The following is a 24,130-nucleotide window of genomic DNA, read 5'->3' as shown; positions in this document are numbered from 1 at the left end:
GACAACACAACCACCATGTTTTACATAAACAAACAAGGAGGAACTCAGTCTGTAGCACTTTCAACCCTAGCTCAAGAACTTTGGAGATGGGCATTCTCTAAGAAAATCGACATAAAAGCAATACGCCTACCAGGAAAGGACAATGTAGAAGCAGACAGACGGAGCAGACAAACATCATCATCCCACCTGTGGGAACTAAATCAAGCAGAACTCAAAAAGATTTTCAGGAAATGGGGGGCACCACAAATGGACCTATTTGCAACACCCCACAATGCAAAATGCCAAAGCTTCGCATCCAGGCGACCTTGCAATCACTCCCTAGGGAATGCTCTATGGACAGACTGGTCAGGGATATTTGCTTACGCTTTCCCCCAACACCACTGGTGAACAGGGTGACCAACAAATGCAAGATCAGCCAAATGACAATGATTCTAATTGCACCACATAGGGGCCAGACAGACCTGGTTCTCAGAAATAATGGAGATGTCTCAAAGAACAATGCACAAATTGCCAAAAAAGCAAGATTTGATAACAATGCAAAACGCAAAAAGAACTTCACCTAGAACCAGAGAGCTTAGGCGTAGCAGCATGGCTCCTGAGGACTTATAATTTGCGCATCTCAAACTACCAGAACGCTCAATGGCTGTTCTAAGAGAAGCTAGGAAACCGACAACTAGGAAATATTATACAACGAAATGGAAGAGATATACACAATGGTGCCTTAAAAAACATCTTTCAATGAAAATTACAAAGAAGAGCACAGTGCTAAAGTACTTGACACATTTACTAGAAAGTAAATTATGCTTTACATTAATAAAAGTGCACTTAGCTGCAATTGTAGCGTATACAAGAGGTGAAACTGGGATAAGTTTCTTTACTTTTCATGTGGTCAAAAGGTTCCTAGAAGGAGCAAAAAGGATTGCACCTCCAAAAATGGTGCCTGCACCCACATGGAACCTAAATATAGTACTGACACAAATGATGAAAGCACCATTCGAACCACTGAACAAAGCAACGCCAGAAATACTCACACTAAAGACTGCCTTTTTAGTGGCAATAACATCCCTGCGTAGAGTTAGAGAACTACAGGCGCTAACATTACAGCAACCTCACTTCCAAATACATACTAACAGGTTTGTCATGAGCAATGCAAGGGTCTCGGCTTTAGTTAAACTTAAGAAATTCTGTTTGTAATTCGGTTGCTTTTAGCTTTGCTTTTATTAGTGTTTTTTTAAACGTTTATGTACATACCATGCATATGTATGTATATGTATGCATGCATTAATATTGGTATTTATATAGATATGCAGAGGTTTATATATGTTTAAATCTGTTTATATATGTATGTGTGTGTATATATATATATATATATATATATATATATATATATATATATTCATATTATGTACATGAAAGTTTTACATACACTAATAAAAGTAAAGCTAAAAAGCCACCTGATTACAAATAGAATTGCTTTAAGTGTAATAACATGAACATACCTTTTCTGAGATCTCGATGACCCCTCTCCCTAAAACTGAATATCTGGCACTCAAATTCACCTCCCCTAAATGCTCCTTTGTTTGCGTTCTCGTTTACAGACCCCCTGATTCTATGCCTCTTTTTCCCCAACTCTTCAGCGACGCCATTGCTCAACTAGCAATTAACCACGCTAATATCATGGTTATCGGTGACTTCAACTATTGGCCATCCGATGTCCACGAAAGCCAATCGTCGTTGGATTTTGCTGAACTTTTAAAAACCATGAATCTCTCCCAACACATTCATACCCCCACCCTTCGGAAGGGCCACATCCTCGACCAAGTGTGGACTTCTAATCTCGACATTTCCCCTCCCTCAGTTGTCCCTTGCTCTTGGTCTGACCACTATTTCATCTCTTTTTATTTATATCTGCACATTTCATGTCCTCCCCCCAGTACTAAGAATCTTATGGCCCGCAATTGGAAAAGGGTCAATCTGCCTGTTTTCCACGATTCCCTGGTGTCTACTGCACCCACGTTGCAGTCCCCACTAGAGAACCAGGCTGACACACTCAACGATTGGCTGCGTCAGGCCAGCGACAAAGTCAGAATAAAAACGAAGCGCCCCCACGATGCCCAATGCTGGTTTACCGACCAACTTAAAACGGACAAACTTGCCCTACGGCAAATGGAGCGCCGCTGGCGTCGTCACTACGATCCTCAGCTCAAGCTTGCTTACACGGAGACCTTAAAAACCTATAAACAATCAATCCTGGCAGCCAAGACGGCATATTTCTCACAAAAAATCTTGAATTCTAACAATAAATCGAAAGATATCTTCGCAATCGTTAATGAGCTCTCCCGTCCAGACAGAGTCACCCCCCAACCTCCACCTACCCAAACCCTCTGTGATTCGCTCAATTCTTATTTCATAGACAAAATAACTACAATAAAAAATAATATACCTTCCCCGGCATCTCCTACTCCTCCTCCCCTCCCCTCCCCCCCACCAACACCAGCACCCTGACCGAGTTTCCACCCATATCTCATCAAGAGTTCGTCTCCCTCCTTCACAAAGTTAGTTCGGGCTCCCCTAATGATTGCTGTCCCCCGCAGGTTCTAAAAGAAGCCTTCCTTGCATGCCCAGGCCCCCCCTAGCATTGCTTAACAACTCTCTTGCTAATGGGGAGGTCCCTTCGTCTTTCAAGCGAGCTGCTGTCTTACCTATTTTAAAGAAACTTAATGCGGATCCCACTATACTCAGTAATTACAGACCCATCTCCCTCCTCCCATACCTTGGAAAGATCTTGGAGACCTACGTCACCCGCTGTCTGAGCTCTTTTATAGAGAAATCTTCTTTTTTAGACCCTCAACAAGCGGGTTTCAGACCCCTCCACTCCACCGAGGTGGTCATAGCAGCAGTCATGGACACCCTCAGGAAAGGTGCTGACAAAAACATCTCACAAGCCCTTGTCCTATTAGATCTCTCGGCGGCATTCGACACGGTCGATCATACCATCTTGATCGACCGTGTCCACAACGCCGGCATTCAGGGACTGGCCCTTGACTGGATCAGATCTTTCCTTCACCAGCGTTCACAATCTGTCCACCTCTCCTCCTTTTCTGCCTCCTACACTTTCCTTACCTGTGGTGTCCCTCAGGGTTCTGCACTATCCCCTCTACTTTTTAATTTGTACCTCCAACCACTTTTAGCTTCCATCCGAAATTCCCCAGTCACAATCTATAATTACGCGGACGATCTTCAATTAATTTTCCCCATCGACTCACACCCTTCCTCCCGTATCGACTTCCAGTCCACCATGCTGACTATCGCGGAGTGGATGTATCACAGCCACTTAAAGCTGAACCCTACCAAAACTGAGCTCGTCTTGGTAGGAGGACCCAACCACCCATGGAATGCCACCTTCTGGCCTACATCTTTGGGGACAGCACCCACTCCAGTGAGCTCTGTCAAAAGTCTGGGGGTGATCATTTCCAAAGACCTCTCAATGAGACCGCACATCAACGCGGTCACCTCTGCCTGTTTTTTCCACCTGAGGCGGATCCGTAAGATCAGTAGGTTTCTTACCAAAGAGGCCCTAACCCAAGTGGTCATCGCGTTCATCACCTCCAGGCTCGACTATGCCAACATTCTCTATGCAGGAATCCCTGCATGTCACCTCCATCGACTCCAGCTGGTGCAGAATCAGGCGGCCCGCCTGATTTTCCGCCAGCCCAAACATCAACACGTGACTCCCCTCCTCCGCACTCTCCACTGGCTCCCAGTTTCTAAACGCTGCATTTTCAAACTTGCATGCACCACCTTCAAGGCACTTTCGGACTCAGCCCCCTTGTTTATCTCTTCAGCCTGGTCCCGTCACATTCCCTCTAGAGCTCTTCGTTCAGCATCTCTAAACCTGCTCGAAGTCCCCCGCTTCAAAAGAAAAAAGCATGGAGGCCTGAGTTTTTCTGTCTTAGCCCCCTCCACCTGGAACTCTCTACCTCCCTCTCTACGGCTTTGCCCAAAGTACGACTGCTTTCGCAGATCTTTAAAAACTTTGCTTTTTCAAGCTGCCTATGACTAAACCCTGGATTACCGTTTCACGTCAATGAGCGCCAAGAAACCGATGGTGATAGTGCGCGTTATAAATAATTTTTAAAGTAAAGTAAAAAGATGAGACCTACTGCATTTTGAATGTTTTGTCACTAGTGCCTTTAGGCAAAGAGTAAAGGGTTGGAGTAAGGTCATACTGTTTTTTCAGTGTGAGTAGTAGAGAGTGATTAGTAGAGAGTGATTAGAGAGTGAGTAGTAGAGAGTGAATAGAGAGTACTAGAGGGTAGTAGAGAGTGAGAAGGCTGATGTATAGGGGGATGGATGGATGTAGGTACCAAAAGGTAGATGAACAGGCGGCCATGACACAGGCATGGCATTAACTACGATTACATATGGTGACATTTTTGGGTAATCCCGTGGTTTAAGGGGCATGTTTTTTTGTTCTTTTTTTTTTAGGCAATAATTTTGTAAATTGTTAATCATTCTTTAAAGTTTCTCTTAAACTTTCTCCGACTGCTGGTAGCAATTTATATATTTTGTGGTTGGATTCAACACCTTTAATCTTTTGAAGTTCACAGGCCTAACCCACCTGCCCAGCACTTTGCCTTTATGCAGCTTGTGCCACTTACTGAGCAGGAAAGATTGCCATTGTGTGCTTCCTTTGTGACTGCGTTGTCCTTTTGGAGAGGCTTAAGATAGGTGAGGTGGAGATCTCCACCTGTCGGTTAGTGAATAGCATGTTGTAGTAGGTGAGCAGTACTACTGTAGTACTATTTCATTTACTACAAAATGCAGATTGTATTCAGTCCCCTCTGTGTTTGAATCTATTCAAGGCCCGCTTAGGTCAACTCATCCTTCTGAGGTCAGCAAATGGAGCTACCTCATGTGACTTCTAAAGTACTGAAAGATAGTCCCAAGTAATAGCGTTTTGCAGCATAAATCTTTCTGGATTCACTATGCTGTGCATATTCCGCCATCTTGTGGTTGGAGTCGGAAAGTGCTTTGTATTTTTTTTTTTTTGTGTGTGGGAGGTTGCGAACCTGATCTCCCTAGTGAGGCTACAACCCCCATCGTGTGTGTGCAGGCTCTCAGATTATTTTTTCCGCCATGGAGATCGGAGGTGCGCTGAAGACGTCTCGGATGGGACAGCAGCAGAGGCTGGCAAGAAAGGAGAGCCCACCAGAACCCACGCGATATCTAGGCATTTAGTACCACAGAGACCCTGAACTGGTCATCCGCACGAATTATGGGAGGGTTATTTCTGATTTGGAGGAGAAAATCAATTGCTGGAACAAGTTGCCACTTTCACTGGCAGACAGAGCTGCCATAGTAAAATTGGTACTTCTGCCTAAATTCCTTTATTTATTCAACAACATTCCTATCAAGCCGCCAGCGGATGTTTTCCGCAATATAAACAAATTAGTCCTAAATCTCATGTGGGCAGGCAAGCAAGCCAGATTAGAATTGCAGACGCTCACTTTGCCATATGCGAAGGGAGGATTCAAAGTTCCGGATTTCTTTCTTTACTATCTATGTGCGCAAGCACAATTTGCACACTATTGGTATCATGAAATACCGTTCATGTCGCATATTGCGGTTGAGACAGGAGATGCTTCCCCTATTCCCCTATCGGCCATACTACCACACAAATGACCACCATTGCACACCCGTGACATAAACTCTATAGACGCTACTAACACAGCCTGGTACCTGATGGGCAAAAAGGCGGGCAAACTTCCATTATACGCACCGGACCTACCATTAGCACATCATCCGGCGCTCTCGGTCACCCAAGAGGCTGCTGGCATGGGTATGTTGCAACAAGCCGGTATAACCAAAATGGGTGATTTATACAATGAGGGTCAGTTTCAGCCATTGGAGAGACTGAGCTATATCAGCAATCCAACACTACTGTTTAATTTCACATACTACCGACGGCAAAGGGCAATGAAAGAACTCTACAAAACCTATCCAGTAGAACCCCAGCAAATTACCTCACTGCAGTTTCTATTAACGGCACCCACCGCAGCTCACATAGTCTCTAGACTATATACTAGATTACAGGAGGATATTGCAGGCAACACTGAGAAAATGAGGAACAAATGGAACAATACCATGATTGAACCGCTATCCACACCAGAATGGACCACAACATGTATGCTAACTAACATGCTGACACCGAATGGTAATTTGAGAATAATCCACTATAAATATTTACACCAAATTTATTATACACCACACAGACTTTATAAATACGGTTTGAGTGCAGATTCTAGATGTAAAAGATGTAGAATGGAAGATGCCGACTTCATTCATCTGGCTTGGCACTGTCCGAAAATTGCGGACTACTGGGTTCAGGTGACGGAAGCTCTAAGTGCTATGCTGGAGGTACACATCGAATGTTCAATACGAGTATGCTTACTGGGCCTAGTCCCCCAGGTAAGAGCGACGAAACGCAAGCTCTGTGTTATAGCGTAGTTAATGGCGAAACGTAGAATCTCGCTCCACTGGAGCGGCTCGAGGTGTCCATTGTTGCGGCAATGGTTGGAGGACCTCACCTACTGCAAAGACACACTGACGACCTATGAGGAGGAACTCCCGGCCAGCTCTAGGCCCAAGGACTACTGGATTTATTTAATTGATTATCTGAAAGCGCGACCGCTGGAATGCTCTGAGTAAACTAAAGATGACAGGTTTGACACGCTATTAAAGGCCAAAATATAAGTGTACAGTGACGGGAGGGAGAATGCTGTGGCGCAGTGATCAATATTTGGTTTTCCTTTTGTTTTGTGAGTTTGCACTATATGCTAAAATCAAAACTGAGTTCAAACAGAATGCTTTATCATTTCTATTCTACACGAGTTGATCACCCTCACTATATGCATTTATGACTTGCCGCCGGACCCTTTCTACACGAGTTGATCACCCTCACTATATGCATTTATGACTTGCCGCCGGACCCCCGGGTTGTCGGCCACAGGGCTGTGTTATCCTACTGAACCTGCTGCTTGATACATGCTGCCGGCCCCAGGGTTGTAGGCGTGCGGCTGTGTTACTTGTGTAAGACCAAATAAAGAAATTTGAACTTAAATTTCTTTTTTTTTTTTTTTAAAGTACTGAAAGATGGAATATGCTTTGACCTGAATCCACACAGCATTTTCAGACTGCTACGTCACCCACAAAAAGAGTTAAAAGGTTTGGGCACATCAGCAAATTCAGAAAGGCACATTATGAAACTGAAGCTGTGTGTGTTTTCAAACAAATGCTTTTTTTTAACTATTAAGAAATCCCAACCACAGCTGCAGATTGTTACTGGTACATATATGATGATGCTGTCAGTATGATGCACTGGTTCAGCCAAAATATTGTCTCGCCGAAAATTGTGCCCCAATTATTGTGCCCCAATTATTGTTTATAGAATTATCTCCTCTAGGGAACAATGATTGGATATTTTTGTAAACAATGTTTAGGACACAATATTTCTGTCAGATGGTATTTTGTTTATGATATTCGGGGACCAGGCCTTCTTTGAGTTAAATGCTTGATGCCGACAGCTGCTGTGAGTCAAGTTCTGAATCGGCAAACTCAGCAAAGTCAACTTAGCTTAGCATCCGTCTGACGTTGGTAAATTGATTATTAATACATTGAGTAAGGGTGACTTGTTAATCTATTCACAGTGCTTAGAAATTGCAGAATATCAGAGGCTCTGCATAAAAAAAAGCAATTACAAAAAAAGGCTGTTTTTAGTCATCATTAAGGAGGGGTGAGTTATGAGTGATCTGCAGGCCTTTTCCTGGTTGGAAACTGAATTATAAAAATAAAACAAGCACTGGCAAAGCCATCTGGTCTGGGTTTTAGGTGCCAAAGCATGCAGCCGTGTCACATTTGAGGGAACACAGGTGGGAGCAAGCAGTTGTGGACAGACACAACACAACGGCAGTTCCATATACAAACCCTTGTTGGTGTTTCGGCTAAAACATCATGAAAGAATCAGGTGGTGCGCACTTCACTGACCCAGACTGTCGGCGTGGTTCAGTTGTTTTTGGTAAGCTAACCAGAGATAACAAGTTTTTCCAGAAGGTCACGTGGTGACTGAGGAAGGGAGCCAATCTCTGCAAAACGTCCTGCCCGAAATTCCAGACCTTTTAACCACAAGAACAGCCATCCTCTCGGAGGATGGAGCATGGGAGGGAGTGACAGGCGCGCAGCATTCCTGCAGCTCAAAATGTCAATTATTCGCCGCCGCAGAGCCTGAAGCACTCACTGCGGATCCGACCGCCTCGAGCCTCCACCAATCAGCGCGCAGCCCAGGCGCCGAACGTTCCAATCAGCCTGCGAGATGGATTAGTGCGGTGTCCAGGCCGGGGGCGGCGCTCCAATTGGCAGCCTTGAGTTACACCTGTTATTACCGAGGCGTTGCCTCATCAACTCTGGAGGTCTGCTCTTGGCAGGAGTGCCACCTGGCTGATGGTGTGCGTTACATGACCGGATTATAATTATGGTAATTCGGGGGTTGGGGGGAGCTTGTCACAAGCTGGTATTCCCCCCCCCCCCATTGAAATATATTAAAATGGTAACTGCACATAGAAAACTTCTAAGAGTACATTAAGGATGTCCACACCGCTGTAGTATAATATACAATATTTAAATTTAGAATGTCCAAGATAGCCATCAATAAACGGAAATTATCTCAACACGTGGACTTCTTTCTAATTTATTTATTCAGAATGGAATGGTCGAAAGGGAGGGGGGAGCAGGGAGGCAGGCAGACAAGCAGTTAGAGGCAACCAACCGGCGGCGGAGAGAGAGACTTTTCTCTTTTGGAGCCGTCCCGCTCGGACGGGCTCGGGCTGACTTGCTGCTGTGGTAAAAGCTTTCTTATCTTCTTTATGGGGCGAAACAGATGGCCTCATAAAGAAGATAAGAAAGCTTTTAACACAGCAGTAAGTCAAGGAACCCAGTCTGAAAGAGACTGGGCTAAAAGAGAAAGAAGAATGTCACTAGGACATCTTTTCCAATGGCTGGCCCCCGTTTAGCATGAACGGTGATGCCAGCCAATGGAAAAGAGGGGCGGGGCTTAACCTCGCTAGTGAAAAATACTCTAAGTCATTAAATCTCGCCAGCTCGACTGCGCATGTCTGCGCAGCCATTGCAGGCCGAGACCTAAAAAATGATCCGAAGATGGCGACCAAAGGTGGGAGCTTCCTGAGGCTGGTGTACTCCTGTGACGCCTTCGGCGTCACAGGAGTACACCAAATGGTGGCATGTCGACGCCCACCACCAACAACAACAACCCAAAAAAACAAGCATTGAAAATGGAATGGGTCTCGACTTTGATTAAGTTAAAGCCATTTGCTTTGCTAATGGTATTGTATAGCTAAGCAAATGGCTTTAACTTTAATAAAAGGCGAGACCTATTGCACTTTTAATGCTTGTTTCTAAATACTTTGAAGTCGGTTACTGAACATCAAAGAATTGGCTCACTAAAATCTGCAACACAAACTTTCAGACTTTCGTGACACTTCCGGTTGCTGAAATCGATCGCACTAAAGTAACAGGTTAGCACTCTCATTCACAGTTTGTGCTAAACCCATGAAAAATATTCTTAAATTATGTAGGTCCTCTGTAATATATCTCCATGTAGACAATAGGGAAAGGGGGCTGCTTAAAATGTGGTAATATATGTAGCATTGCCACAGCAGGGGTGTAGTCATCAATAGCGAAGCAGCTCTGGAGCCCAGAAGAGTTAGGGGGCCACTGAACTCCTGTCATTACTGTATTTTACTACCCAACGAACAGACAGAGCTTTGTTTGCTCGCCAGCACGGTGGCCCATGGCTTTCTTGCTGCGCCACAGGGTTAAAGAACACTGAGGCACTGGGTTTGCCTGGGGGTTTAGACAAGTAGATAAGCTGCTATCCGACGATCAGTTTGCTTGATTTTTTTAGTTAGATGTAACTTTTGTATCAATATCCGTATATCTAATACAACTTGTACAAAAAGAGTTTCTTTTGTGAAAAGACAAACCCTCTACAAATTAACTTCAAGCGTATTCATTCATTCTTCCTTTCTGTGTGCCCACAGAAAGGGGTCCGAGGCTACCTCAAGTTGGTATTCACTGTTTTATAAAACATTACATAAAATAGACACAATTAATCTATATTTATAGTTTTCTGACACATGATGCATAGTGGTAAATTTCTGGTTCTTAATGTAATGCTGTGATGAAACTGGAAGCCATGAATTATTTCTCAAATTAAAATCCATGTGGCTTGATGCGCACAGCACGAAAGGTGTGTTGGCTTGAGATGGGAAGAAATCAGAGACCTGTCACTATATTGTAAGGGAGAGCTTTGAGTTGTGCAAGCTTTGTGTTTCACATTTGTAAGCATGCTGCATTATCATTAGCCAGGAGTTGCTGAGACTATCTTACATACCTCCACTATGGTTGAAAGGTACTAGTTACTTACGGTATGCGAATGTCTGCAAAGAATGTTTTGGCGCCACCCAGAGGCCAAAAGCCAGAATGACTGCTTGACAACAATTCTAAATGTTCGATGCATTGAAAACAAGAAACGCAGTGCTTTCTCCTAAAAAAAAAAGTGCCTAGTGTCACGCCGCCAGTGAAGCCTCCAGTCTGCGCGTGCACATCCTCTGTCCCTTCTGTCCCACCGCGTGCACATCGGAATCGTATTGATTCCAAAAGGCCTGCAGCATGGCAAGAGCAGTGCATGCGCTGCTTTCGCCAGGCCGGGACCTAAAAAGGAAAGAAATATTTACAATTTCGGACCCAACCAATAGATGGCAGAATAATGCACAGCATGTGAATCCAGAAAATTCTTCAAGCTGCAAAACTACACCGACAGGTAAGAAACTTTTCGCTATCCATAGGCATGCTTTTGTGCACATTCTCTTTCGGTTGGAGATGGAATGTTGCATACTTTGGACATACCTACTCAAGAGGTCAGTGTACATACACATAAGCAATTGACAACAATTTAAAATGAGAAAAACGTTTTGGGAGTATTGTTTACCTTTTGATAATATCAGGTCAAATTTTTATCAAGTTAGAAAGATAGAAGATAATTACAGAATGCCTTGTCATGGGGCGGTGTCTCTTGCTTGTTATAGTGCAGAGCAGTAAACTGAACATCGTATCGGCTCCACACACTTTTTTCTTTGTCAGCATTTTGCTGCCCGTAGATGCATGTTGAACTTACTTCGGTCCAAGATGCTCTTAAATGTATGTGTGCTGTAGAAGCATATAGATAAATAACTTTGTTACTACAGATCTTTTACCAGTTACTTTGGAGAGTTTGTAATACCGTAAACGTAGTAGCTGGTAATGGTATTACAGTTGAGGCCATATTCACCTTACTTATTAATACTTTTGATTGGAGTATTGTGTCCCTTAACCTTGCACTGATCTCACTGATTATACAGGGATGCCTGTATTATAAGGTTTTTGATATTCTGTTTCTTCAGCTTACAAACATCTGTAAAACTTTTGTTCATGCAATAGTGCTGAGGGCACATTAAATGGGCTTCTGGAGAATGTGTTACAGTCTGAAGCAACCCAATCAACCACATCCTTCCTGCAATGTCACGCTCTATACTCAATGTATACAATTATTTCAACAGCTCACTAAGTGGTTGTACAATGTTGCCAGTTTGCTTTAATTAACTTTGTGTAGACAACCGTTTATACGTTATTGTTATTTTGTTAGGTTATTGTGCCTGTTTGCAATAAATTCTTTACGTCCTTGAAAGTTTGTACAGCACAAAACTTTCAAACAGACTTTCATAATCTTAGTAGTTCCACTACATTTTTAGCTGTGCCACGGAAGATGTCATAGACTTTGTGCTCTTTTTCGCCTGATCTGTATTAATTGGCAAAGAGGGTACTCTGTCGCAACAGTGACAGAGTTCCCTCCAGGCCAATATAGTGGTCTGCCCGCCAAATGTAATTCCGGGCGGACCTTAAGTTTGGCCATGGCAGAGACTAATCTGGTTCCTGACGGCCCGAGGAGTAAATGCCATCGGAGAAATGGTTTTAAGTCCCCCCCCACCCAACTTAGATGGGCAGGCATGAAGTAATTTTTTACTGTTTCTTACTGCCAGGTAAAGCCTGGCGGTGAGGAACAGTAAAACTACTATAATGCTCCGCACACCATAGGAGAAGCCTCCCATGGCGAGGGAAGCATTACTTTTTTATTTTCAAAAAGAAACCCAGTTTTAGGATTTTCTTTTTGAAAAGAAAAAAAGAATACTGTTTGCTACTGGGCTGCATCCTTCCAATGCAGCCCCATAGCAAACAGTAAAATGCATTGACAGGAACCGGCCTGATAGTGATTCCTGCCAATGCTTTCATAAATGACCGTCTGCTTGGCGGTCATTTATAGATTACCGGCTTTCCACCATGGGTACAGAGTAATTTACTCTGTCCCCATGGCAGACCCACCAGACGTCTGCCAATACCTAAAAGAGGCTGTTTGTCTTTAAGCTCGGCAGTGGGATTCCTCATCAGCTTTGCAATATCACTTTGCTGTGTTTGTGGGCTGAAAAGAGAAATTATATCATCCTGTACAGTCATTGTCCCATCTACGTGGCAGTGAGGTATCCAAGTAAAAAAAAAGGGAGTATATTCTCTAGAAAGTATGCTTCTGTTGCCTTATCGCTGATCTTTCTGTATATTTCATCCATTTCCAGCATTTGCTCTGCAGACAAATGTGTGCTATCTGTGGTCATTTACTATCAGAGGTGCACCTATCATCAACATTTTGCAATCCTCTCTATTTAATGTCATTACTTGCTAACTTTCCCGGAGTCTCTTCTCGTTCTTTCACACTCTTTCTCCCTGTCTGTTACTTGTTTTATCACCAGTCTCCCTTTTTAGGTCTCGGCTGGTGAAAGCAGCGCGCATGCGCTGCTCTCGTCATACGAGAGCTTCTTGGAATCAATACAGATTCCAAAGCTCTCGGAGGCGGAGTTGAAGCCCCGACCATCTTCCTTATAGGCTGGCGTCATCCTGCATGCAAAACGCAGGCTCAGGATTGAAAAGGAGGCTTCTTATTCCCTCCTTGTTGCTGCCTTGTCTCCTTTTAGCCCCGCCCACCAGGATTTGATCTCTCACTTGCGGCATTACACACTCATTATCTGCTATGCACTATATTTTTCCCAATGCCAACAGCTTTTTTTTCCCCCAATGCGGACAGCTTTTTTTTGCTAGCACGGGTAGATTACGTGATTTGCCTAGAATCACAGGGGGTTGAGGCTGACGCCGAGATTCGAATCCCCACATCTCCTCATCTCCATCTCACCTAGAACGCAGTGCTCCACCGCAGAGGTGTGTGCGTGTGCACTGAGCACTGCACACAACACACACCTCTCTGGCGGTGCCAGACGTACCGTACTGGAGGTCTGTGGTGTAGCTGCACACTACAGAAGCGTTGTTAGTACAGATGCGGTCCATCTCTGATGCTGGTGTGCCGACCCGCTCTAAAGCGTTTCCTTTGCACGAGTAAAGCGGCACTACACTGTGTGTACCCTAAATACTTTACAACTTCGACTGTCAGAAGACATTCATCATGTGTAGCACCCGTTCGGAATGATTTTCCAATAATTACAACGTTCTTGCCAATGTTTTATGATTAATAACCTCCCTCTCCCCCACACACAATTACATTCACAGACACGCTTATTTATTTAAAATAGAAAAAATATGTTTTTACAAGCGGACCTGCAGCAGGTACTCAGAGTGGAACCCACTGTGTGGCAAGATGGTCTTAACAAAGGCATGTGTGTGCGCAGCGGGAATTACTTCCAGAAGGAGCCCCCTGTCATGCGTGAAAATAGTACTCTCGGGAATGTGCTTAGAGCAGAAACGCATTTCAGTAGGAGTGAGGGGCTAGAGTGCGGAGTGATGTCACTCCTTAGATGTTACAAAAGCGCCTACTGCATTTCAAAAACTGCTTCACACAAAGCCAGAACTAAACACTTCTCACCTATTGTGAGGATTTCCAGTTACAATCGCACCCTACATTAAAACTAGCCCTGGCAATGCAAACTGTCTTTTATGTAGTGAAGGACTTCACAACATGGCTACAATATGGACAGGAGCACAACACCTTTAACAGCAAAATGTAGCTGACAGTGGCAGGAGCTGCGTCACACAACTTGCTCACATGCAAAACGGGTAGAAGGACTAAGATTGATTGCCTAGTGAAACAAGCATTTAAAATGCAATAGATCTCGCCTTTGATTAAGTTAAAACCATTTGCTTTGCTAATGGTATTGTATAGCATAGCAAATGGCTTTAACTTAATGAAAGGCGAAACCTATTGCATTTTTAATGCTTGTTATGTTTCCCTCTCTCTTTTCTTCTGTCTCTTCTCGCTTTCCGACTTTTCGTATTTTTGAGGCTACAGTCCCTCATGTACACAGTGTATTTCATGCAGTCCTAAATAAGAGAAGTGTCAGCTCCCTATATTACTCACCTGGTTGTTAGATGCTAAATTTCTCAGTGTGTTGTAGTGTTTTCTACCAATTTGTCTCTGGTACTCCCACTTTCTGCCTTTCACTTGCAGGCATATGTACCCTCACTGTCCCTCTCTTGCAGGCATACACAGACTCTCTTGCGCTTTCCCTCTCGCAATTTCTCACTTAATATCTTGCTCTGTCACCGACACACTCTCACTTACTCATGGCTAGTAATATCATTGGTAGGTCAGTGGCTGTCCACTGCTGCAGCGGAATTCCTTATCTTATGACTAGCATGATGGGGCTGCTGATCATCCTAGCATGATGGGGCTGCTGATCATCACCCCTCTGTTAATGTCACAGACAGGAGGTTGCTTGCCAACAGCCTTAGACTGTGGAAAGGTATTAATGTAGGTTTGATATTCTATCTGTAACAATATCTTGTTCAGGAGGTTGGATCAGTAGTGTGAGACCTGAAGATATGTTGTAGCAGGCTGACAGGATGACGTTGCCACCAGATGGTAAAAAAGATTTTGACCTGCATTTAGATTTGGCAGAGTAGTATTTTCTGCTTTGCTTTCAAAATATATCGCTTGAGGATACTCATGATTTTTGAATGCTTAATTCAGGTGTGAAGGTGAGCTCCAAGTGACATTGTATTTTATCAAGCACAATATTTTGAAGCTTAGATTCCATATTATTTAGTTCCTGATCCCCTCAGTTGATTTCCTTGTAACAAAATACATTATCACTCCAAGGATCATTTAGTGTTTGATGTAATATGTTGTACCACATTACTTTCAGACTGAAAACACAATGTCATTTTATGTATGAAAATAGATTAATAAGCAGGATTGTCAGCATAGCCGTTGACGTAGGTCAGGCCTCTGATGTGTCTTGCACATGGAGACTGACCGAAAACCTGACTGACCGAAACCAGCACTTAATTCTCATTTGGATTCACACTTCACTCATCATGAATGATGTGATGGCGTACAGCTTTTTTCAAACCAAAAGCAGTTCTATTTGGGCAAGTTAGTCACACCCAGGAGGCATAGCTGCAAAACAAAGGTAGGTATAAGAAAGATGAAACTGTGAAGGCAGCACTCCTCTTTAAGTTTAAGTCCAGAGATATCTGTATTGAGAGGCTATAACATTCACACATACCTGGATACACAGGGCATGTGAAAGTACTTTCAAATAGTACCTTCACTATGGTCCCCAAGTCACAGTGCTGTACGTATTTGAATATTTACAAGTTAGGCTAGTTGAGATGATGGTGATTCATATGTAGTTGGCTAAAGTAAAGGTATTTTTAATTAGCGTTGTGTTAAAATATATGGCCTTGTGTTTTTTGTCCCCTGCCATTTATTTTTTTATTAATTGGTTTACTTCCATTTCCTTACTCATACCAGATGTTACAACTCGGCCGACATTTTAGGAAACAATCTTGCGGACTTGCAAAAGCATTTCAATGAAATCCTTGCTCGTTGCCAGCGAGAGAAAGAGGAGGCATGTGAGAGGCAACGAATATTGCAGGAAGAAGTGGCAGTGCTCCAAGATAAACTCAGAGCTTTACCGGAAGACTACAAGAAAGCCTGCAACAAAGCAGCAGAAGCAAAGGTGAGAATCAGATTCTTTGAAAGATGGAAAGAGAAAGTGAGAAAGGAAACCTAATCAAGCTAGTAGCTGTGAGGAATTTGTGTATGTATTTTGTTTCCTTCCACCATCTGTAACAACAGATCTTAACAAACAGTATGACCTTTCTCTCGCTTTATACTCCACTCTTCGCTAGCTACTGTCAAATGAATGCACAGGGTAAAATGTCTTAAGTGAGTACTCTGGAAATCAACACTGATGTTCAACCCTTAGATTAGAGGTATTTCTGTTATTTGCAAATGTGCATTATATGTGAGAATTGGCTTTTGATTGTTTTTTAACTCGCATGTCAGCATTAAAAGGGCCCTTATGCCACATTTGGACTGATTTGGGCTTCCAGCAAGTGCAGTCGAGTTTTCTCTGGAGCATTGTTGTTTTGCCTTTGAAGCATACCCAGATGTCCTCAGTTAGTAGGGAGCCTGTTTTTTCAATAAATAGTGGCAGGATTCCTTTTAACTGCATTTTATTAAGATACTGTTGTAGGACAGCTGCCAGCCTCCATATGAAATTTTGTAAAATTTAAAACAAATCTTCATTAAAAAAGGAGACGAGAAGAGAGGGAAAAAGGAACTGATATTCTGATGAATACATCTAACCACAGATCCCATACTTTTGGAATTTCCCAGATGCAAGACTGGATAGGGACAATTCTTCCAGCAATGACTACGCTAACAGGTGTCACCATGGCGATCTCCTTCTGCCCTGGAAGTGATAAGAGCAGGTCTGCATATAAGCGCCACCAATGTGTGCTGACATCAGTTTCTATTTTTCTGTGCCCTTCGATAAAGATCCAAAGCACCACTCTTAACTTGGTCTGTACTCTCCTAAATTTCAGTTAGGCCTATAAAGAGATAGACTGATAGATTATTTTTTTGAATTCGTAAAAAGGTCCCAACTGTCTGAGGCAGAGGGTACTAACCAGGCGCTCAACCTGGATCCCTACAAGAATCTTAGATTGACCCAACTTAAGGATCTCTGCAAAGCATGGAACCTTGCCATGAGGTCTAAACCTACTAAGGCTTATCTCCAGAATTGCTTACTGAGCATGATAGAGCCATGATAATGGAAGAAAGCCCTAATCTCCTGGATGGAGATGCCAGTCAGGATGATTAGTCCTCAGACTTCCCTTCTGACAGCACCCCTACTGGGAGTACTTCTGGTAGTACCCCAGATGAAATAGAAGAGGAGGATCCTGATCTTCAAAAACTAGCTAGGAGAATAGCTCTGAAGGCTAAAATCTTGGCCATAAAAAAGAAATAGCTTTGATGGGCCTAGGACCCATCTCTGGTGGGAGCACAATCTTAAATAGTGATAAAGAGTTAGCTTTCCACCCTAAAATCTACAAAGGGATTACCCCCAAATATGTAGAAGGTCATGATATCACCAAGTGGTCTACATTCTTTGAGAGGACTTGTACGAGGAGAAAGTTCAGCCAGACGTGTTGGGGCTCTCTACTCTGGGAGCTGTCTTCAGGAAAGTGCCGGAATAGACTCCTGACACTTAACAAGACGGGTGATGAGTCCTGTGTCCTCATGGCCTCATTAAGTGAGACTCACAAAACCTTGAGTAGGACCTGGATAGATTTTGTTGACTTATCTGACAAAACACTAGGTGGCTGGTTGAAAGGTAACAAGGTGCAAGACTATGATGGGCTTTATAATCGTATTGTGAAAGAGCGTTTGTTAGGTAACTGTGTTTCCGAAAAATTGCATCAGTACTTAGTGTACCCAGGTTCAATCTGTCCCCAAGAGATGGGGAAAGAAGTACTACTATTGGCTCAAGACAAGGGTGTCCAAGTAGTCTCATGGTAGGGGTGACATAAAGAAAAGGGTTGCTAATCACCCCCACCCCTGGATGTAAAGAGTGGGCAGTTTAAAGACAAAAACAAAGGGTCTTCTAAAGGCCCCCCCATAAAATGTGCAGGAGGGTGGGCCCTGAGACAATGCGCAGACCAAGGGAGGGGACCAGGGTAAACATTGGGATCCCAAGAAGGCTTGGTGCTTTAATTGCAAAGTCAATGAGCATCAAACAGTAGACCCTATCTGTCCCAAAAAGGTTCTTCCCAGTGCACCTGCAGTTCATGCTGCAGCGTTTAGTCTCCAGATGAGATCCATGGCTTTGACCTGACCATATCAGAGAGCACACTGGAGCCACTTTAGTCTCAGAGGGCGGGTTGGATGTAGCTGCCCTGGCTGTCTGGTCCAGTAACATCGAAAAATACAGAAAACAACTACATATTAATGGGGTTAGAGTGGGCACTGAGGGATACAGGTGCGACTATCATCATGGTGACTGAAAAAATTGATATTCCCCAAGCAATACCTGACTGGAAAGACCTATCCAGTCACCAGTTCTGACAACCAGACAAAGGTTCATCACATGGCCAAAAGAAGGTGGTCGGATTCTCTGCCATTCCTGTGGCCTGTCTGCTAGGAAATGATCTGGCGTCCTCAGCTTAGGCTCAGGTAGAGCTGAAAGCCATGCTGAGTATACCTGAATAAATGTATGTGAAAACTAGAACACATAGCAAAGGCCAGTTGGAGCCTGAAATAGTGTCCCAATCCTCCAAGAGAGTAAGCAGGAAGTCTGGGAAACTAACCTCAAATAAGGCACAAGCTGTAGGAAAGTGCCCCTTTTTGCATGGTTACCCCCCTATTTTTGCTGGATTTCTGATGCATTTTGACTGAGTGTGCACTGGGTCCCTACCAATCAGGTTCCCAGTGCCTGTGTTCTTAACCAAAACGATACCTTAATTTCCACAATTGGCACACCTCTGGTCCACATGTAAGTCCCTTGTAAAAATTACAAGTGGTACCAAACGCCTTGTGACCAGTGAGGGTCTCTAAAAGGCTACAACTTGTATTGTGCCACTCTGAGACCGCTCACCAAACACATGCACACTATCATTGCAGACTGTGTGTTTTGGTTCAGACAAAAACTTTGAGCAGACATGACACACATTCCTGTGTGCCACGCCCACAACCGCTGCCTGTGGCATAGGTAAGTCAGTCCTCTAGCAGACTTCCCAGCCCCAAAGCAGGGTGAACTATACCACAAGAGAGGTCATAGCTGCATAAGCAATATGCCCCTACAGTGTCCATTCTTTCACGTAAGTGCAGTGAAGCCATATTGCAGGGGTCTCCAACCTTTTCTGCAGTGAGAGCTACTTCTGATCAGTAAAAATCGTCGTGAGCCACTAAAGGCCAAGGAACTCGTGCATTTTTCGGAGACACCTCCCACACCCAGCTTCATTGTCTCTAAGCCTAATTTCTTTGTGGCCCATACTGTGGTTTGAACAAAATACACATAGATAGACCTATAGAGCTGTTCAAAGCTGTCAGCAGACTGAAAATCATAACATAATAAACTGTATATCTGTCTCACACCTCATTCACCACACTGCTACGTGCTGCATCCCATAACATGATAACGATAACTGCACCTTGGAGTTAATCAGGCAAGACAAGGAAACACTTCCCACATAGAATCAAAAACCAAAGAAAACACTTCGAACTTCCCACCATACACAAGCCATAGCTTGCTAATCATGTAGGAAAGTGCTTCAATGCCACACATTAGTAAGCGCTATAAAAATGCTGCAACAGAAGGCTTCCCATTTCTTTATTATCAAAATAAATAAAACAAAGGGAGAAAAGGTATGCTACAAATGAATACATACGATTTGCTTTCATGTCCGGGCCTTTGCAGATTATTGGAACAACAAATGGCCGATATTTGGAAAGGTGGCAACCTTAATTTCATTATAAAGCACTTCACTCACTTCTATAACACATGCTTTAACTATGCAAAGTCCGTTTTCAGAAAATGCATAGTTCTGCAATGTTCAGCAACAGACTGTCTGCTAAGCCTTGCACTCGCACTTCTACTTCCAGTAATAATATAGTAGCATGAAACATATGGCAATGTCCCTCAGCGCATATCTCAATAAACAGAAATCTCCATAGTCATATCAATAACAGGTTCTAGCCAGGAACGACCCTTTGTAATCCATTAAAAAAGCAATACAATACATTCATCTAGCCCAGCCTTATCACACTTCAGTTGAGTAGGACTCACCTACAAACAATACGAACACATGCAAAAACAGATAGTTGGATTACTTTCATATAAAACATAACTTCCTGAAAATAATTATGAAAAATAAATAGCACACTGGTAGCTTTATTCTCATGGTATTTCAAATGGGCTCTCATCTCCTGGCCAGACAGTGGGAAAACTGATATTTCACACACATTGCTGGGACTATGCATAAAGAGGGCTGCATTATAGCTCTTATTTGCTTTATTTGAAAATGTCATTATTGAAGCAGAAGGCCCCTCGTTTAAACTTGCATATTATTGAAATAATAGAAATAAAGCGTACTTATACATTAACAAATGTAATATTCGGATCTAATTTATTCAAACTCTTACACATCATCAAATTCTGATAACGCTGCAAACAAGTGACCATGATTCTGATAGATACATCTGCCAGTGGATTCCTCACCTTGTGAATATCCCTCTTGCGTCGGCAACATTCGGAAATTCTTTTTGTAGCTTCGCGCCGACGTGGACGACGTCATAGAGGCACGGCACCGTAAAAAACAAAATCTCAAATCCGAGCACACCTCGTGCATGCACACACACTCCAGATCACTACTGCACTCACCAGCCTGCTTTCCTCCTTCCTGCATGGGCCATGAGTTTCTGAATCAGTGTAATAATAGAGTCCTTCATTTAATATTCTTCCAAGTAGCACCTTAAGAACCGAGCTATATATAGACAGAACATCAATGGGATGAAAGTGCATGGGTAAAATCAGGAACCGACTAATGAGCCTTGTTTAGAAAAATCCCACACTAAAAGAAATTGCATCATCTCAGCCACATAATTGTAAACTGCCTGTATTAAACGCATACCAGTAAAAGTACTTAACAAATCAGTTTGTTTGGCGTAGCTGTGGTGCAGCAAAACACAGCTTCATGTCACACAAGCAGAGTTGCCTTGGCACAAAGGTAGAGTGTGGGAGACAGGGAGACTGGAAGTGACAGGACAGAGAAGTGATGGGCCTGTTTTGGGAGGATCGGGTCAGTACATGTAAAGCGCTTTGATTTCAACATCGGCTGCCACTGCGCTTTAAAACTGAAAGAAGTTATAATAAAGCACAGTAGCAGCCGATGTTAAAATCAAAGGGCCTTGCATGCACTAAGCTGCTTTCACTGATTACAACACAAAGGCAAATTTAAAGTGTGCTGTAGTCCGTGAAAGCAGTTTAGTGCAGGCAAGAATCTTTAACTTTAACATTGCCTGTTTCGCTGTAGCTGCTCAGTGCCTGCAAAGACCTTGGATTTTAAGGTCAGCTGCCACCGCACTTTATTACCGAAGGCAGGTATAAAGCACGGTGGTAGGCGATGGTAAAATCAAAGGGTCTTGCATGCATTGAGCAGCTTTCACTTACTACCACGCAAAGGCAAATTTAAAGCGTGCTGTAGTAGTAAGTGAAAGCTGTTCGTGCAGGCAAGAATCTTTGATTTTAACATTGGTTGCCACTGCAGTTGCTACCCAGTGCCTGCAAGAACTTTAGATTTTAACATCGGCTGCCTCCGTGCTTTGTTACTGAAGGCAGGTATAAAGCACGGTGGCAGCCGATGTTAAACTTAAAAGGCCTTGCATGCACTAAGCCGCTTTCACTGACTTCAACACAAAGGCAAATTTAAAGCATGCTGTAGTCAGTGAAAGCAGTTTGTGCAGGCAAGGACTTTCGATTTTTACATCGGCTGCGACCGTGGTAGCAGTTCAGTACCCGCAAAGACCTTGGATTTTAATATCGGCTGCCACTGTGCTTTGTTACTGAAGGCAGATGTAAAGCGCGGTGGCAGCTGATATTAAAGTCAATGGCCTTACAATACACTTAGCCGGTTTTAAGAACTATGCTGCTATTAATCCAGGGGCACACTTACCAGTCCTGCGGAGCTTTCCAGGAGCATGAGACGGCAATTATGAAGTGCAGTACCTGCCTGGAAAAGGCAGGTGGCGCGTGACTTCAGGAAGAACGTCACGTTCTTTGGCCCACCCCGCCCCAGCTAAGCTCGCTTCGGCTTGTAGTGTAGCTCCTATTTTCCCAATAGCCTCTGCGCATTGGAATAATACCTACAGCAGTAAAGGCCTAGACCAGACGTTAACTAGGTCTACTACTGTCGATACTAGACTTAATTTTTGGGTTTGCCAGCGTAGCTCAGAGTTCGCTAGAAACTTTCTCGAATGTTCAAGGAGGAATTAACTTCCCTGATTAGACAAGAAGGGATTTAGTTTCTGACAACCATAGAACATGACAACTTTGCTCTCCCCTAATCAAGAGTCAATCTCGAGAGTCGTGTGAGCACAAGGCAATTATTTTACTCAGTCAGTACGTGCATTCTTAGTCTCATCAGAATGTAGAGAAAAGGAAGAGACGGGCGTGTTCAATAAAAAGGTGTTATTTATTGATCAGTCTCTTTTCTCATACATGAGAAATGGATCGATATTATTGCAATACTTATAGTTAAGTAAAGTGCATACATTAAAAGCAATAGTATAAAATAATACTGTAAAAACATTGATATGGTTTCTGAGCCATATGATGTTTGAAATGAATAAAATATATTTACATACACATATACATTTGACTAAACGTACTCAACTGGTGTTTCTAAATACGCCTACCCCGTGTACCTGACCTAAGTCTAATGCGTGGGCGGGAATAGAAAGTTACAGTTTAAGTTAAGTTTGTTTTTGCCAAGTGAATAACTAAAGAATTCTCTGTGAGGGGTTATTCAGTTCTGTACCTGGAATTTAGGATGAATGAGGAATGGTATCTCTTTCTCTGGTCTCGATATTCCAGGCTGCCTGCGAGGGCTACCCGGAAGCGCCGGTGCTGGGTCTCTCGGCTTGAGATAGCAGCGCGTCTCTCAGCGCGTCAGGAAGGCGGGGCTGCTGCCAGCGGGGTCTGCTTCTGCTCTCGGCTTCGGCAAGTGTGGCTGCTCCGTCTTGTCACCACGCGTGTGTTTGCATAGGGCAAGATCGGCAATATTTATACCTTAAAGGTGCCGAGATTGACGTAAGGATGGACATAGATACGTCAATAAAGATGTCATACGACTTGCTCGTTAGCACATTCTTTACTAAAGTTCTCTGTGAAATCAAAACAATGGCCGCACGGATTTTCCAGGTTGTCATAGGTTTGATTTGTTATGAGAACGTCGTATGCCTTATCAGGGGCTGGAGGAATGTCGCTTGTCTAATTAGATCTCAAGCGTTATGACCTAATCAGATAACACGTTCCTGTGCCGTAGTGTGACTGCGTCAGATAACGGTATCTGCATCATGGGGGCTTGTCTTGCCTCATGGGCTGACTGTTAGTTAACTTGATAGTTAGTTTAACCAGAATAGGGTCAGGAATAGGGGGATCGATTCAGAACCTATAGGAATACACGACACCCACTCCACGCTAACTATGGTCATATTTACTAATCTATGCATAGTATAACATAGTACAACATACTATAGAGAATAGTGTATACCTTACCACCCCAAAATACATAAATGCATTTTGAAATTTTCAAATATACTGAAAAATTGCAGTCATATATTTTGTATGCACTTAAGCTATGAATTAAATGCAAAAGTAAACACGCATTTGTATGCATTATTGCTTAATTTGGTATTTGAGAAATACACATGAAATGGCTCTTAATATAGCTATACAGAAAGAAAGTTCGAGACCATTTCATCACATGATAAAATATTTGTGAACATCCCAGCGGGCAACTAAAGTCTATATAGAAATCTTAGTTCTCTAGGAATAGTTTCTTACTTTAAGCAGAAGATCAGTGTCCCGAAAATTTTGTAAAAAAAAATTTATTTGGGGCTTCTAAAAAATTGCTGTCCGTGAACCGGTGGGAAAAATTGTTCATGTGACTT

At 43.2% G+C, this 24,130-nt stretch overlaps 1 protein-coding gene across 2 annotated transcripts in view; it reads left to right on the top strand.

Moving 5' to 3' along the window:
- CNTRL (centriolin) overlaps positions 1-24,130 on the top strand; it is a 1,008,983-nt gene that overhangs the window by 426,814 nt on the left and 558,039 nt on the right. For both annotated transcript variants that reach the window (XM_078641873.1, XM_078641874.1), the window contains one exon: positions 15,926-16,133. In XM_078641873.1, coding sequence (XP_078497999.1) covers positions 15,926-16,133 — 208 coding nt within the window. The remainder of the gene's footprint in view (positions 1-15,925; positions 16,134-24,130) is intronic.

The sequence above is a fragment of the Lissotriton helveticus genome, chromosome 5_1 (assembly GCF_964261635.1).
Source record: "Lissotriton helveticus chromosome 5_1, aLisHel1.1, whole genome shotgun sequence".
In the NCBI taxonomy this organism is placed as follows: domain Eukaryota; kingdom Metazoa; phylum Chordata; class Amphibia; order Caudata; family Salamandridae; genus Lissotriton; species Lissotriton helveticus.
This window is presented reverse-complemented; position numbering and strand designations above follow the sequence as displayed.